At 33.2% G+C, this 12554-nt stretch overlaps 1 protein-coding gene across 3 annotated transcripts; it reads right to left on the bottom strand.

Annotated features, from left to right (window-relative positions):
• Positions 1-1442: 1442 nt before the first annotated feature.
• Positions 1443-3597, bottom strand: LOC114412604. 3 transcript variants are annotated; one of them, XM_028376557.1, is made up of 2 exons: positions 3390-3597; positions 1443-2984 (listed from the first exon to the last, which is right to left on the bottom strand). In XM_028376557.1, exon 2 carries the CDS (start codon positions 2872-2874, stop codon positions 1696-1698), a length of 1179 nt encoding a protein of 392 aa, XP_028232358.1. In that variant the 5' UTR covers positions 2875-2984; positions 3390-3597; the 3' UTR covers positions 1443-1695. The 3 variants fall into 3 exon arrangements, with proteins under 3 accessions (XP_028232358.1, XP_028232359.1, XP_028232360.1); XM_028376558.1 differs by having other exon boundaries at positions 1485-3012; XM_028376559.1 differs by having other exon boundaries at positions 1485-2969.
• Positions 3598-12554: the final 8957 nt, after the last annotated feature.

The raw sequence follows: 12554 nt of genomic DNA, 5'->3' as shown, positions 1-12554 counted from the left end.
ACGCCTTTTTAATCTACATATTTTGTAAGTCAAGTTGCAATTGTAATCATGAGAGTAATTCAAGATATTCATAATACAGAAACAGCACAAACTGGAAGGAAAAAAAATTAGAAAGTGATAGTTAAGTACCCCTTAAGAAAATAGTGATTGATATATCACTATAATATATCCATAAATATGTTATAAATCTTTCAAGTAACAATCATCATTGTCATTTAAATTTGAATTTCAATTTAATACAGAAAACAATTTGCATATGAAGAAATATAAATTGTTTACATACCATCATTTGGATGCCCCTATCTGCTAATCTCCTTCTTCTTTCCAAGTTATATTGTGTTTTTGCAATGTCTACCATCTTTTCATATTTTTGCATCTATCTTTTGAAATTTTTTTAGTAGAATTATTTTTTACAACAGGAAAATCTACGCATAAGAAAAATAAATATATCACAAAAGTGAAAATAAAAATCAACAAAACTTAGTATCAAAAGTCTTGTGTGATTCTGAGTTTGATGCGAAGAGATTCGCACAATCCCAAATTCGTCTTATTGAGGTTATCGTTGGTTGCCATATGTGATTGGAGGTCCTGCGATTTGGTCCTGCCGTCTGATTGAGATTTATCGTCGGTTGCCATATGTGATTGCCAGTCCTGCGATCCGGTCTTTGATGTGAAGATGCTTCACGAAATACTGTTGCTATAGCATCATCATCATAATCGCGAACGTAGAATCTCTAATATTGATGAAAATCTATATTGACGAAAATCTGAAGAAAGCGAAACGCGAATGAATAAAGCAGTCGAATTTCAAAAGGTTCTTCTGCGTCGAAGATCTGAGAGAGGACGAAGTTGTATGTGAAAAACCTTAAGATAAAGAATAGGTACTTAGAAGGGAATGCAGAAGATTGGAGCATTTGGAGGTGAATATCACTCAATTGAAATGTACTATATAGGATTTTACAAGATTGTGAGTATTAGTCAATAGAAGAATCGTGAATATTACTCAATAAAAAAATGTTCTTCTTTCTCCATATCATCATTTTTGATGACGTGACAACGTAATATTAAAGAGCTCAACTTTTGTATATTATAAATAAATTCCTTCTAATTGAAATTATGCCTGATGCATTAAAAATGAACTAATACCCCCCTCTCCACTCATGTAAGTAAAAAAGTAATCTTTTATGTTAAACTTAAATATAAACAAATTTAACTAATTTATCCTTTTTAATGCTATCATTCTTAAAATATCCTTTATTTAATTCTAATTCTATTTTTAATGATTATTTTTTATTCATGATAATAAATTCCAATGAACGGATATTTTAAAAATAATCTTATTTTCTACTTAAGATTAATAAAATTAAATGATGTTAACTAACTTTTTAATTAATGTGAAATTAGTTATTTTTACTTATATATGAGTCTAAAGAAAATGCATGTGCAATAAAAACACCATTTTATATGATAAAGAAAAGAAACTATGAACTATTTAACAAGTAACCTGACCATTCTTTTTTAATTTTTTTACACAAGTACTGAGATTAATTATTTAATACAATGCATTGCAAGAGTGATAAAAGATTTGTCTGCTTATCTTGCTGAGTCACTCCTCTCAAAAAAAGATGGTAAGATGTAAATCTACACAGTTCCGCAAATTTGTACATCTGATAGCTCATCAACAACCCACCATTTTCATTGCTCCGTATGGCTTGACGTGCCGAGGTAATCAAGCCCCTCAGTTCGACAAGCCATTATCTTCCGGAAGACCTCCCTCACTTGGCGCTCCAATGGATCCAATCCATTTCTGAAAGCTTCACAAACACTCATTAGCTCCATCACATCGCGCTCAACTTCCGTTTTCTGGTCATTTGCCAACGGAAACTGAGCTGAATCTATGAGGTCGGTCAAGCGTCGGCTGCTTACCTCAACTTGATATATCTCCTTCAACAAACCATTTGAGTTTCGGCGCTCTCGCTTCTTTGACTCCTCTGTGATCCGTTCATAAAGTGCGGTAACGGGAGTGCTCCAGGATAATTGCCGCGGGACTGAAAAATGAATGCTTAGACCCCTATCCTGACAAGGAATGGCTGCAACAAGGGTCCACAAAACTATCAGGAGAATACAGTTTATTGTATAAACAGGAATCACAAGCCCACTTGCTGCAGCAATCTCAGTAGCACGGGGAGAAACAAGGTTATTCGCAATGGATTGTAGTTGCTTGGCTGCAGACCAGGAACGAGAGACACTCCACGAATGCGATCTTGAATGCCCTGATGAGGAGTGATGATCCTTGCTTGAGTTATGTCGCCCAAAAGACCTATTACGCTGAGAAAAAACTGATCCAGATTCTTTTTCATCAAGCGTTGCCAATGCTAAATCCATCAGTGCCTTTCTTGCCCTCCGGAAATGGCCTTCAGTTAATGCTCTCTTACTCGAACCCAAGGCACAAAACACAATTTCCAGATGCTTTTGCCATGTGCGAATCTTCTCAATCCCATCTCGGCTAGCATTACAAATGTCAAGTGCCTTCACCGACCTCTCAAAGAATTCAGAAATCATGCGATCAAAGGGGGGTTTCGTGACCTGCTCTTTGTTATTCAACAGAATGGCTCTGAATTCCTCTTGGCAGCTGATAAATGCTCCAAGGAGCTTCTGAATCCAATCAATTGAGAGAAATTCCTCATCACTAGCCGCAGAAAGGACTTGAAACCGATCTGTAACATGCTTCTGGAACAATCCAAGCTCTAAATTACAGGAATCAGATTCATTACTTGCTTCCACAGAATGAACCTGCTCCTGCCTGGCACCAAATATGGAACGGCCAAACGAGGAAAACGACGACGAAGAGCCCTGATTTTCTGTAGAAGGCATTGTCACAGAGTCACAGACCTCAGCAAAAGCCTCCTCAAGATCAGCGATAAACCGAACCAGAACCACAGAAATCACATGAGACCCCTCAGAAACAGCTGCATTGAATTTCCCTGTTTCAGTTTTGCTTCCTATAAGTAACTGAATCCAAGGAATTTAAAATACCCTCAACAGTCCAACATAATTGCTTAACACCCAATACCCAATTGAAAACCTTAAGACTATCAACAAAACATAAATCCGAGTAAACAGATCAACCAAATCCCAATACTGAAATCGAAACCCAAATCACAAAAGATTCCAACTTTCAACAACATGACCCTCGTCACCTTCAAATTCAAAAACTAGCAAAACTCAAATAAAAGTCAAACCTTGATCTCTAACAAAGATACCCATATGCTCAAACAACCTTAAAAACTTGTCGAGCATCATAGAACTTCACCACCACTTGAAAAAAAAAATTAAAAAAATGTGCAGGAACATCTTGTAAGAAAGCTTAAAGATTAAAGGAAGTGTACCTCAGAAGTTGAGAAGTGTCGAAACGAGAGAAGAGGATCATGGGATTTCTGGGGGTAAATAAGAAGCGACGAAATGGGAAATGGTGAATCCCCGAACCCTAGCGAAGGACCAAAGCCAGAGGGGGCTTTGGTTTACGCCAGTTCTGGGGAAGCAAAAGCGATGTAGTTGGAAAATTATTATTGTAGAGAGTCCTGACAAGACAACGTTTTTTTTTTTTTAAGGTTAATTAGAAAAATGTAAGAATATATGCAGAAATTTTGTCTGAAGGGCATGTTTATATACTTATAAATAATTATAAATTTATAACACGTTATATATGTCTTTCTTTAAATAATTCCTAGCCGAAAATATTCCCCGTTTTAAGGGTATGAGAAAAATTATTTGGTACTAAATTCTATTACTAGTGTGTATCGAATCAATGAATTTGATAATTTAAAATTAAAATCAGTTAAATTAATTTGGTTAATTTTTTCAATTTATTTGAACTAAATTAATTATAGTTTTTGTTTAAACTTGAATTAATCTTATCACTTGATCAATTATTTTAAATTTGTATTCTACTTTTTTCCTTTTCTTTTTCTTTCATTATTATTATGATCATCATCAAGTGTGTTAATTTGTTTATGTTTGATATATAATATTTTTATCAGATTTTGAATATATAGATTAAAAAAATATGCAACATGATACTGCTTAAAAAAAGTATTATATAAAATGAATAGTTATTAAAAAAAGAAATATTTTCACTTTGCATTAAGACAAAACTAGCATTTTAGTATCTAATAAAATGAGAAGTCTAATTCAGTTCTTCAATTTGGAAAAAGTATAATAATTTTGTCTTTTTGTGAAATTATTATATCATTAAATTATAATATTAAATAATTAGTTTGATATTAAGTTATATTTTAAAATATCAATTTGATATTAAGTTGTAAAATTTTAAAATTAATTTATACATGATATAATTATTGTACTTTTTACACACTCAGAACTATATCACACACTCATAATTATATCAGATTTTTTATTTATTTAGAAAATAATTTGTCACTGGTTTACAAATTTAGGAATCAAAAAGATTATTTAATATATATATATATATATATATATATATATATATATATATATATATATATATAAGGAATGATCAAATTATATCAGTGTAATTTTGATAATTATTACATAATTTTTATAACTTTGACAACTATATATATAAATATGTGTGTGTATGTAGGAGAAATTTTTATTGATTCAACTATTGAATTATATTTATATATTATTAAGATCGTTTGTGTTAAATTTTATCAAAATTAAATAATTATAAAAAATAATCAAATAATTCATATTTTAATATATTTAAAAATGATTATATTACATGAATTTTGATCTATATAAAAAAATATTAAATAGTTTTAGATTAATATAAAAAATTTCATATATAAAATTAACTTTCAATCCAATAATTAACTTTAACAAAATATTATTTAATTATAAATTATAAAATAATAAAATAATTATGAAAATTATCTGGATAATTTTATCCTTCCTCTCTATATATAAACATGCTTTGCACACCTTGTCTTGTCTTTCTCAACTGACAACTAAAAATGTTCGGCTGCAATTTCTTTTCCATTTTCATTTAATTTTCTAGTAACATTATTTTATTAAAAAAATTTCTAGACATCATTTTATTAATAACACGTTGTCATCTCACGGTCACGTTTAAAAATCCAATTTAAAAAATGACAACTCAACCTAAAATAGAGGGCAGCAGCAAAGGAAAAACTAAAATAGAAGGGATAATCAATGACATTATAATAGAGCTTGTTAGCTAGACATCACTTGTCCTCTTATTAATGTTTACATCAGCACAGCTGCTAGTATTTAATTGCAACTGATTGCACACCCAGAACTTCTGTGAACATCTGTATTTAAACATGCCACACATGTTAGCTTGAATTAATATAAGTACAACTGATATTATATAAAGAAACCTTATCCTTGCGAACAACTGAAATGAATTAAAAAGTATAAACATCAATTAAGAACGAGAATAAAACTCCAGGCATGAATGAGTGTGTTGTTGTCTGGTATGATAACTTTCCGTTTTTAAATGATTGCGTGAAAAATCATGCATTAACCAACCCGTTGACATTTTATAGTTTAGAGAATTATAATTTTGTATAATTTCTTTATGGTTAAAATGACAGTCTATTCACCTAAACATTTTCAAACTTCGACCAGTATATATATCACATGGGCCAACAACCATAACATTTCCCATTTTAAATAAAAACTTCTAAAACAAAAATACTTATCCACTTCCTTATAAAATACAAATTTATAATATACAGGTTCTTAGATAGGATTAGTTAGGATAATTCAGTGGGATTAAAATTGAGACCAGGCTATAGGTGCCCCACTTGACATCTAAAGACAGTGGTTAAGAAGTCTGCTTAGACGGTTACTTGTATCTGCAATTTGTTCAACTCATCTTAATTAACAATCATAGCTGATATCTGGAAGCACCATGTTTGTTATTAGCATTTATGAACAAGGCCCACACTAGAGTTCTGGCAGTAATTGTTTGTGTGCCCACTTAGTAAGGTATATACAACATAAAGCACAAGCAGCACCAATGGTGGTGATCATAATCACCACCCCATTCCCAAATTAACAAGCACTAGACAAATGTATCATGACATCATCATAACAAGTTACTAAATGATTAATTCTCTGATAGCAGGTGATCATGTCTAAGATCCACATGTATATCCACTCTGCATGAAAATTAGCAACATTACACATTGCGCATTCACTAGAGTTGCAATCACTATAAGAAAAATAATCTATATCTACAACTACGGACTCCTTTTGTCTACAGTAATGAATTAGTATAGGTAAAACTTAAAAATATGTTTGTCCAATGTAGGTAAAACTCAACAACTTATGCTTATTATTATTTGGTGTAGATAAATTTATTAACAGGTAAAACTCCAAAAAACTTGTGTCTACGATCAACTAATGTAGGTAAAACTTAACTCATGGGGTCTACATTGACCTATATATGATGACACTGGTAGCAAGAAATTGAAAAAAAGAGAATTTTTTTTAAGACTCTTTGACATTTTCAGGAATAGTTCGTAAAGAATGCTGAATAAACAAACTCAATTTTTTTATTATTCAAATTCTACTGTTAATTGTTTCTCCAGCCTTTATGTACCAAAAAAAAAGTTTCTCCAGCTTTATGAGGCAATTTATAGTCTTACATTAAGAACCCAAAAGGAATAAAGTCAAGGCCACTATTAAAATAAAAAATGCTTTTGGTGTACATAAAACATAAAATGTTAAAATAACATACAAGCTCAAAACTAATTATTTCCTAAATGACTCGGACATAATTATTCCTTATCGTGATCTTTATTCTAAAACATGGACTACATAGAGGAGCTTGTGATTTTCCTTTCTTTTTTTTTTTTTTCCTTTTTGAGCCCTTGTTGTAAAACTTTTAGCAACTAGATCTTTCCAAATCTGTCTTATAAGGCAAGTCAATGCTTCTTTAATTCTCTTTGCTTGTGTAGTTGTAATTAGCCAACTACCATATTCAGTGAATCCTTTACAGACACTTGGATTCCGTAATTCTGGAATGATAACTTTAGGAAATAATTTTTTTATCTTGATGTTGAAATCCTATGTCTTATGCACGTTATTACTTTCATTTTAGGCACATAATCAACGTGATACTTAATTTTTCAATTAGGTGACAGTTCACTTGGGATATCTTCCAGACATACCTGAATTTTTTCTGCAAAAACGAAATAGAAGCATACTCATTTTCCTTTACTTTTCTCTCCAAAACTTGTGCCTTTTTTTTTTCTCCTTTTATCCTTTAGAAGCAATGATAAAATCTTTTAATAGTGTAGGTACATGTAAAAATGCACTCTACAATTCAAATCACTGAATGGATTAGCATAGTAACAATGTATGAGAAGAGAATTACTGTATTTATAGTTCTCAAATGCAAATAAGTTACAATCATGACATTAGTACAATGATGAAATTCCCATCAACTATTAAATATTTTGGAACTTCTAGCGTGAGAGAGTCAGCAGGTGTTGAGGATTCTTTGATTTGTGTGGAGTCAGCAGGGCTATTGCTTCCTGTACTCTTTCCGGAAGCCAAAAAGGCACACTACGGAATGAACATTCCAAAAGAAAAAATAAAGTGCAGAAAGCAACATGGGAAGTGAAGGAAGCAATAGCCAGTAGGCTGGATGGCATAATGAGTTAGGAAACTGTAAATACTATTAATTCTTGGTGTTAGTTAGGAAAAGCTTCCAAAAATTACGAGTTTAAGATTTGAGCTATCAACGTACAAGAGTTGGGGATTAGTTAAATAATCCTTTGATGACTATGTACTACAAATGTTGCAAATATTATTTAAATGTACTCCCATTTAAAAGTGAATTTCTTGAAGGCTATCCCTTTAAAGCAAAGTAATAAATATACAACAAATGTATCGGATACCCACAAACTGCTAATATGAATTGCTACCTTCAAATGTTTGATTGCTGGATTTCTTTTTGTCATACTAAAATTTCATGTAAATTACTCAAACTTTTCACTAGGTCCACCCTTGAAGTTCCATTGTTGAATTTTTCACCTTAAGAATAGTTGACACATGACAATGTATGGGAGGAACACTTGGTAGTTGCTTCAATCATCTTTTCATACGCTTCATTTTGACTGTATGCCAAAGATGGGTTTGGTAATGTGGATTGCTTCACATTGAACAGTGCCTTTTGAGGACACTATCTCACTGCGCGCCATCCGTTTTTCCTAGCTTTTACCCCACAGCAACATGTACAATCCCCCCACAATTAACACTGATCCTGTTAGACTGCACAAGTACATACACAAACCATAATAAATAAGGCATTGACACTTGAAAAAATGAAGTTGAAGGTTCATGATTGCACAGCTAATTTAGTTGCTCAATTCACCTTCCAACATTGAGACACTCATCTAGTACCAATGGCTCGGAAAGGGTCACTATTACAAACATTAGAGGACTAAAAGCAGATGCAAACAGAGGTTCCTTCCTGCGCACACACCATGCTAGAAGGGTGTAACACACTCCAGAGGCCAAGATACCCTTCAAAACAAAATTAGAGCCACCAATGATATTTAGTTTTTTTTGTTTTTGTTTTTATCGATAAATGTTAATTGTTAATTTGTTAGTTTTTTTTATTAGCAGAAGAGATCGAACTCCTGATCTTTCACTTCTTCACTTCTTTCTTAACCACCAAATCAAATTCATTTTAACTATGCATATTTTGGTTGTATGGGCTACTCATGACACATATACAACCAAATATGTAGACTCAAGCAAATGGAATACACATACTATTCTCTATGTAGAAAGCATCAGAAGGAAGAAACATTTAATTAGTTACCGCAGAAGCTGCTGTTAGAAGCCTCAAGTCCCATCCAAGTTTCCACTAGCTCCAATCGGTTTTTGCACCTTCTCTATCATCTATATACCCATTCTACACTAGTTTGGGAAAAAATTCTCAAACTACACCACTTTTTTGTGCTTATATAAATTTAAATATTATTAAAATTAAATATTATATTATATAAAATTATTTTTAATTGATTTTAAAATTATTTATTTATTAAATTAATTTATGTAATATTATTGATTAAATTAATTTGTTATTAAGAAAATGATATTATTAAATTTAATTATTTTTGTTACATTATTTAAATTATTTAAGATATTTTTGGGTGAATATACGTTTTAAAATCTGAATTTTGTATAATAATATATTTATTTTAGTAAATATTTATTTTGTATAATAATCTGAATTTTAAAAATTTTAATTTACTTATTTTACTAAATATAATTAGTTTGTTTATATTATTAGATTTAATTAAAAATGATAAAACTAAAGCTTTTAACAATTTATTTATAGAAGAACATTATACTACATTATCAATAAAATATTTAAACAATCACATTTGACAAAGAAAAAACTTAAGATGAGGATATATTAGGACAATTATTTTTGCTATGACCATGTTGCAAAGTCCACATTTTTTCTACCTGTTCGTTCATTTTCGTCTTCGTCCATCTCAGTAGGAATGCAAGTTGAAACGGGATGACCCTTTGCAGTCCTGTTTCTCCTTTGGATTAGGACCCCACTGATCTCCTTCATATTCTTGCCACATTGATTCGTGTGGCAATAAACCAAAGGAGTTGTCATAGATGTGCAAGATGTGTTGTAAAGTGAATAACATCGGCACATAGGTCATTGGATCAACATTGATAGATTTACAGGCAGCCATGACGTGAGAACACGGTAAGTGTTTAGCCTGATATTCACCACAATCACACTTTTGGGATTGTAACATTTACTCTAAACCTTCCAGGTGGTCTAGGTGTTTCAAGTGGGGATTGAGTCTCTGTTATAATAAAAGTGTGATTGTGTCTGTCAAATTCATTTACAATATGTGTATTAGATTCTTGTTGACCGCTATTCATTACATCGAAGACGACTTCAGAATACTGTGAGCCGGAGTTGATCATTACCTGAGTTTGTCGTCGACCTCTATTAGCAAAGAGTTGTGCGGTCTTGAAATACGTCTCCTCAACCAACGATGACATCGACATATGTCTTGTGTTTTTGAACATGGAATTAACAGACTCTGACAAATTGGTAGCCATATGTCCCCAACGTTTCCCCTCATCGAAGCATTGTACCCATTTTTGTTTGGGTAATTGATCAAGTCATTCAGCTGCACTTGGCTTATTCGCATGAATATCCCGAAGATGTCGTCAGTGCATCTTCTCCGTGTATGCGTAACTTGTAAATATTCAATCAATTTATTATGTTATAAAATTTGATTGAAAGAAAATTATAACGAATAAATAAAATAGATTCTCACCAGTCAACATTAGTGGTTTCTTTAAATGTTTGCAGTTTGAGTTACCGCGAAAAAAGTTTTGTGCAATGTGGCGCAGACAAAAGAAATGGGATGTGTCCTGGACCCATAAGTTACTTGGGTTGTTGCAGACACTTATAATTGAGGGGTGTCGGTCTGAAATAAGAGAAATGTTAATTTGCGGAATAACATGTCTTCTCAAATTCTTTAGAAAAAACTCTCAAGCTGAAGTTGTCTCCCCTTCTACAATGGCGTAGGCAATCGGGAAGACATGGTTAGCTCCATCTTGTGCAGTAGCTATCAACAGTGTGTCAGTATACTTCCCCCGTAAACCCATGTACCATCTACTTGTACTATGGGTTTGCAATATGCAAACCCATTAATGCATGGACCAAATGACCAAAAGACACGTTTAAACAATCTTTTGCCTGGTACTATTTTTCCCCCCTCATACAAGGATTATGTTGAGCAGCGACCATAGTCCCGGGAACACAAGATTGCAAAGCTCCGAAAAATTTTGACAGTTTGGCATATGATTCTTCCAAATTTCCATGAATCATCTCCAACGCTCTTTGCTTTTCTAACCATGTCTTCTTGTAGGATGGGGTATAATTCATGAACGTTTTGATCTCTGCAATCAACGTCTTGATGGAGACGGTTGGGTTTGTTTTGACAATTGGTTGGATGATTTGTGCTATGACGTGTTTGTCGAGTTGGCGATGATCTTGTCTGAGCATCGGAACGAGACAAGTGTGATGACCTCTGATACTCTTGATAATCCATTTGTTATGCCTCTTTGAATTGCATGCGTCCAAGCTCCATGTACAACCATTTTCATGTAACTTGCAGATGAAGTTTAGCCTTCTCTGGTCAGAGTAAATTGTTCTGCAATCAAAATGATTTCTGATGTTGTATTCTTTGACTGCTCGAATACATTGTGCTTTGTCATTGAAGGTCATGCCAACCTCGAGTATACCGACTGGTGGTTGTACATTGTGTTGCCGATGAACAAAATGGTGTCGATCAATGTAGTGTGATAGGTGATCAAAGTTCAAGTCTACTGGACACCTAGGTTGTTGATATTGCAACGGAGGTGACGGAGGTGTCGTTGGTCTACCAACACCCTCGTCATTGGTTTGGTCATCGCTTTGGTGATTGATGTGATCAAAGAACTGTTGATCCTCATCCTCACTAAAATCATTCATGTTTTCATCATGAAATCATATAATGGGATCTTCGTTAGCAATGAGATGTTCATCTCAGTTTGATGTTTGCATTTATGGTAGTTGTGAAGGTGGCGTAAAGGGGGATGAAGGATGGTTTTGTTGGTCAAAGGAGGTTTGTTGGCCATGAAAAAAAGAATCGTTCTCGGATAATATTTGTGTGTATGAAGTATAAATGTCAAAGGGGTCTTGTGATTCAAAGTTGTTGTATAAAGATTGGATTATTGAGGTCTATGTTGTTGTACGGTAACTGTTGTGGAGAAGGTAGTTGTAGTTGTGGACATAAGGGTTGTGGAGACGATGGTTGCGGTTGAGGAATAAGGTCAGTAACAGCATAGAATTCGGCAGAATTCAATTGTGGATTCTGGAGAATTTTTTCCATCGCGTCTTTGAGATCATCATTGTCGAATAGTTGAGCTGAAATAAAACGTGTCTGACCAAGATGAAATGAAATAGGGACACAAAATAACAATTGTGCAACTTGTTTAGTTGCTCGAGCAGGGAGACGATTGTTAATTTTTTGAATGAATTGTGTAAACGTAATAGAACGACTGGCGTAAAAAAATATTGGGTACGCAGATGTGTACATCGATCCATGAACTGGGTCGTCTACAATGTGACCATTATGGTAAATGATGGTCGCAATTTCTTTAGGTGGAGCCATGGTGGTGCTTATGGAATATGAGTGGAAATGGTGAAAGAGTTACAAATCGAGTTGTTTTGTGAGAAAGTTGTTGTGTGTGATATGTTGTTGTCAAATGGTGATATTATATATAGGCTGAGAAAGTTTAGTACCAGAGTTAGATTGGAAGGTTAGGTTGGAGAGTTAGATGGCAAAGTTAGTTACGAGGGTTAGATGGGAGGGTTAGGTGACAAAGTTAGTTATGTGGGTTAGGTTGGAGGGTTAGGTGGGAGAGTTAGATTGGAAGGTTAGGTAAGAGAGTTAGATTGGAAGGTTAGGTGAGAGGGTTAGACAGTAAAGTTAGTTACGAGG

This window comes from Glycine soja, chromosome 5 (genome assembly GCF_004193775.1).
Source record: "Glycine soja cultivar W05 chromosome 5, ASM419377v2, whole genome shotgun sequence".
NCBI lineage: Eukaryota > Viridiplantae > Streptophyta > Magnoliopsida > Fabales > Fabaceae > Glycine > Glycine soja.
The sequence above is the reverse complement of the archived record's forward strand: the minus strand, read 5'-3'. Positions and strand labels throughout refer to the sequence as shown.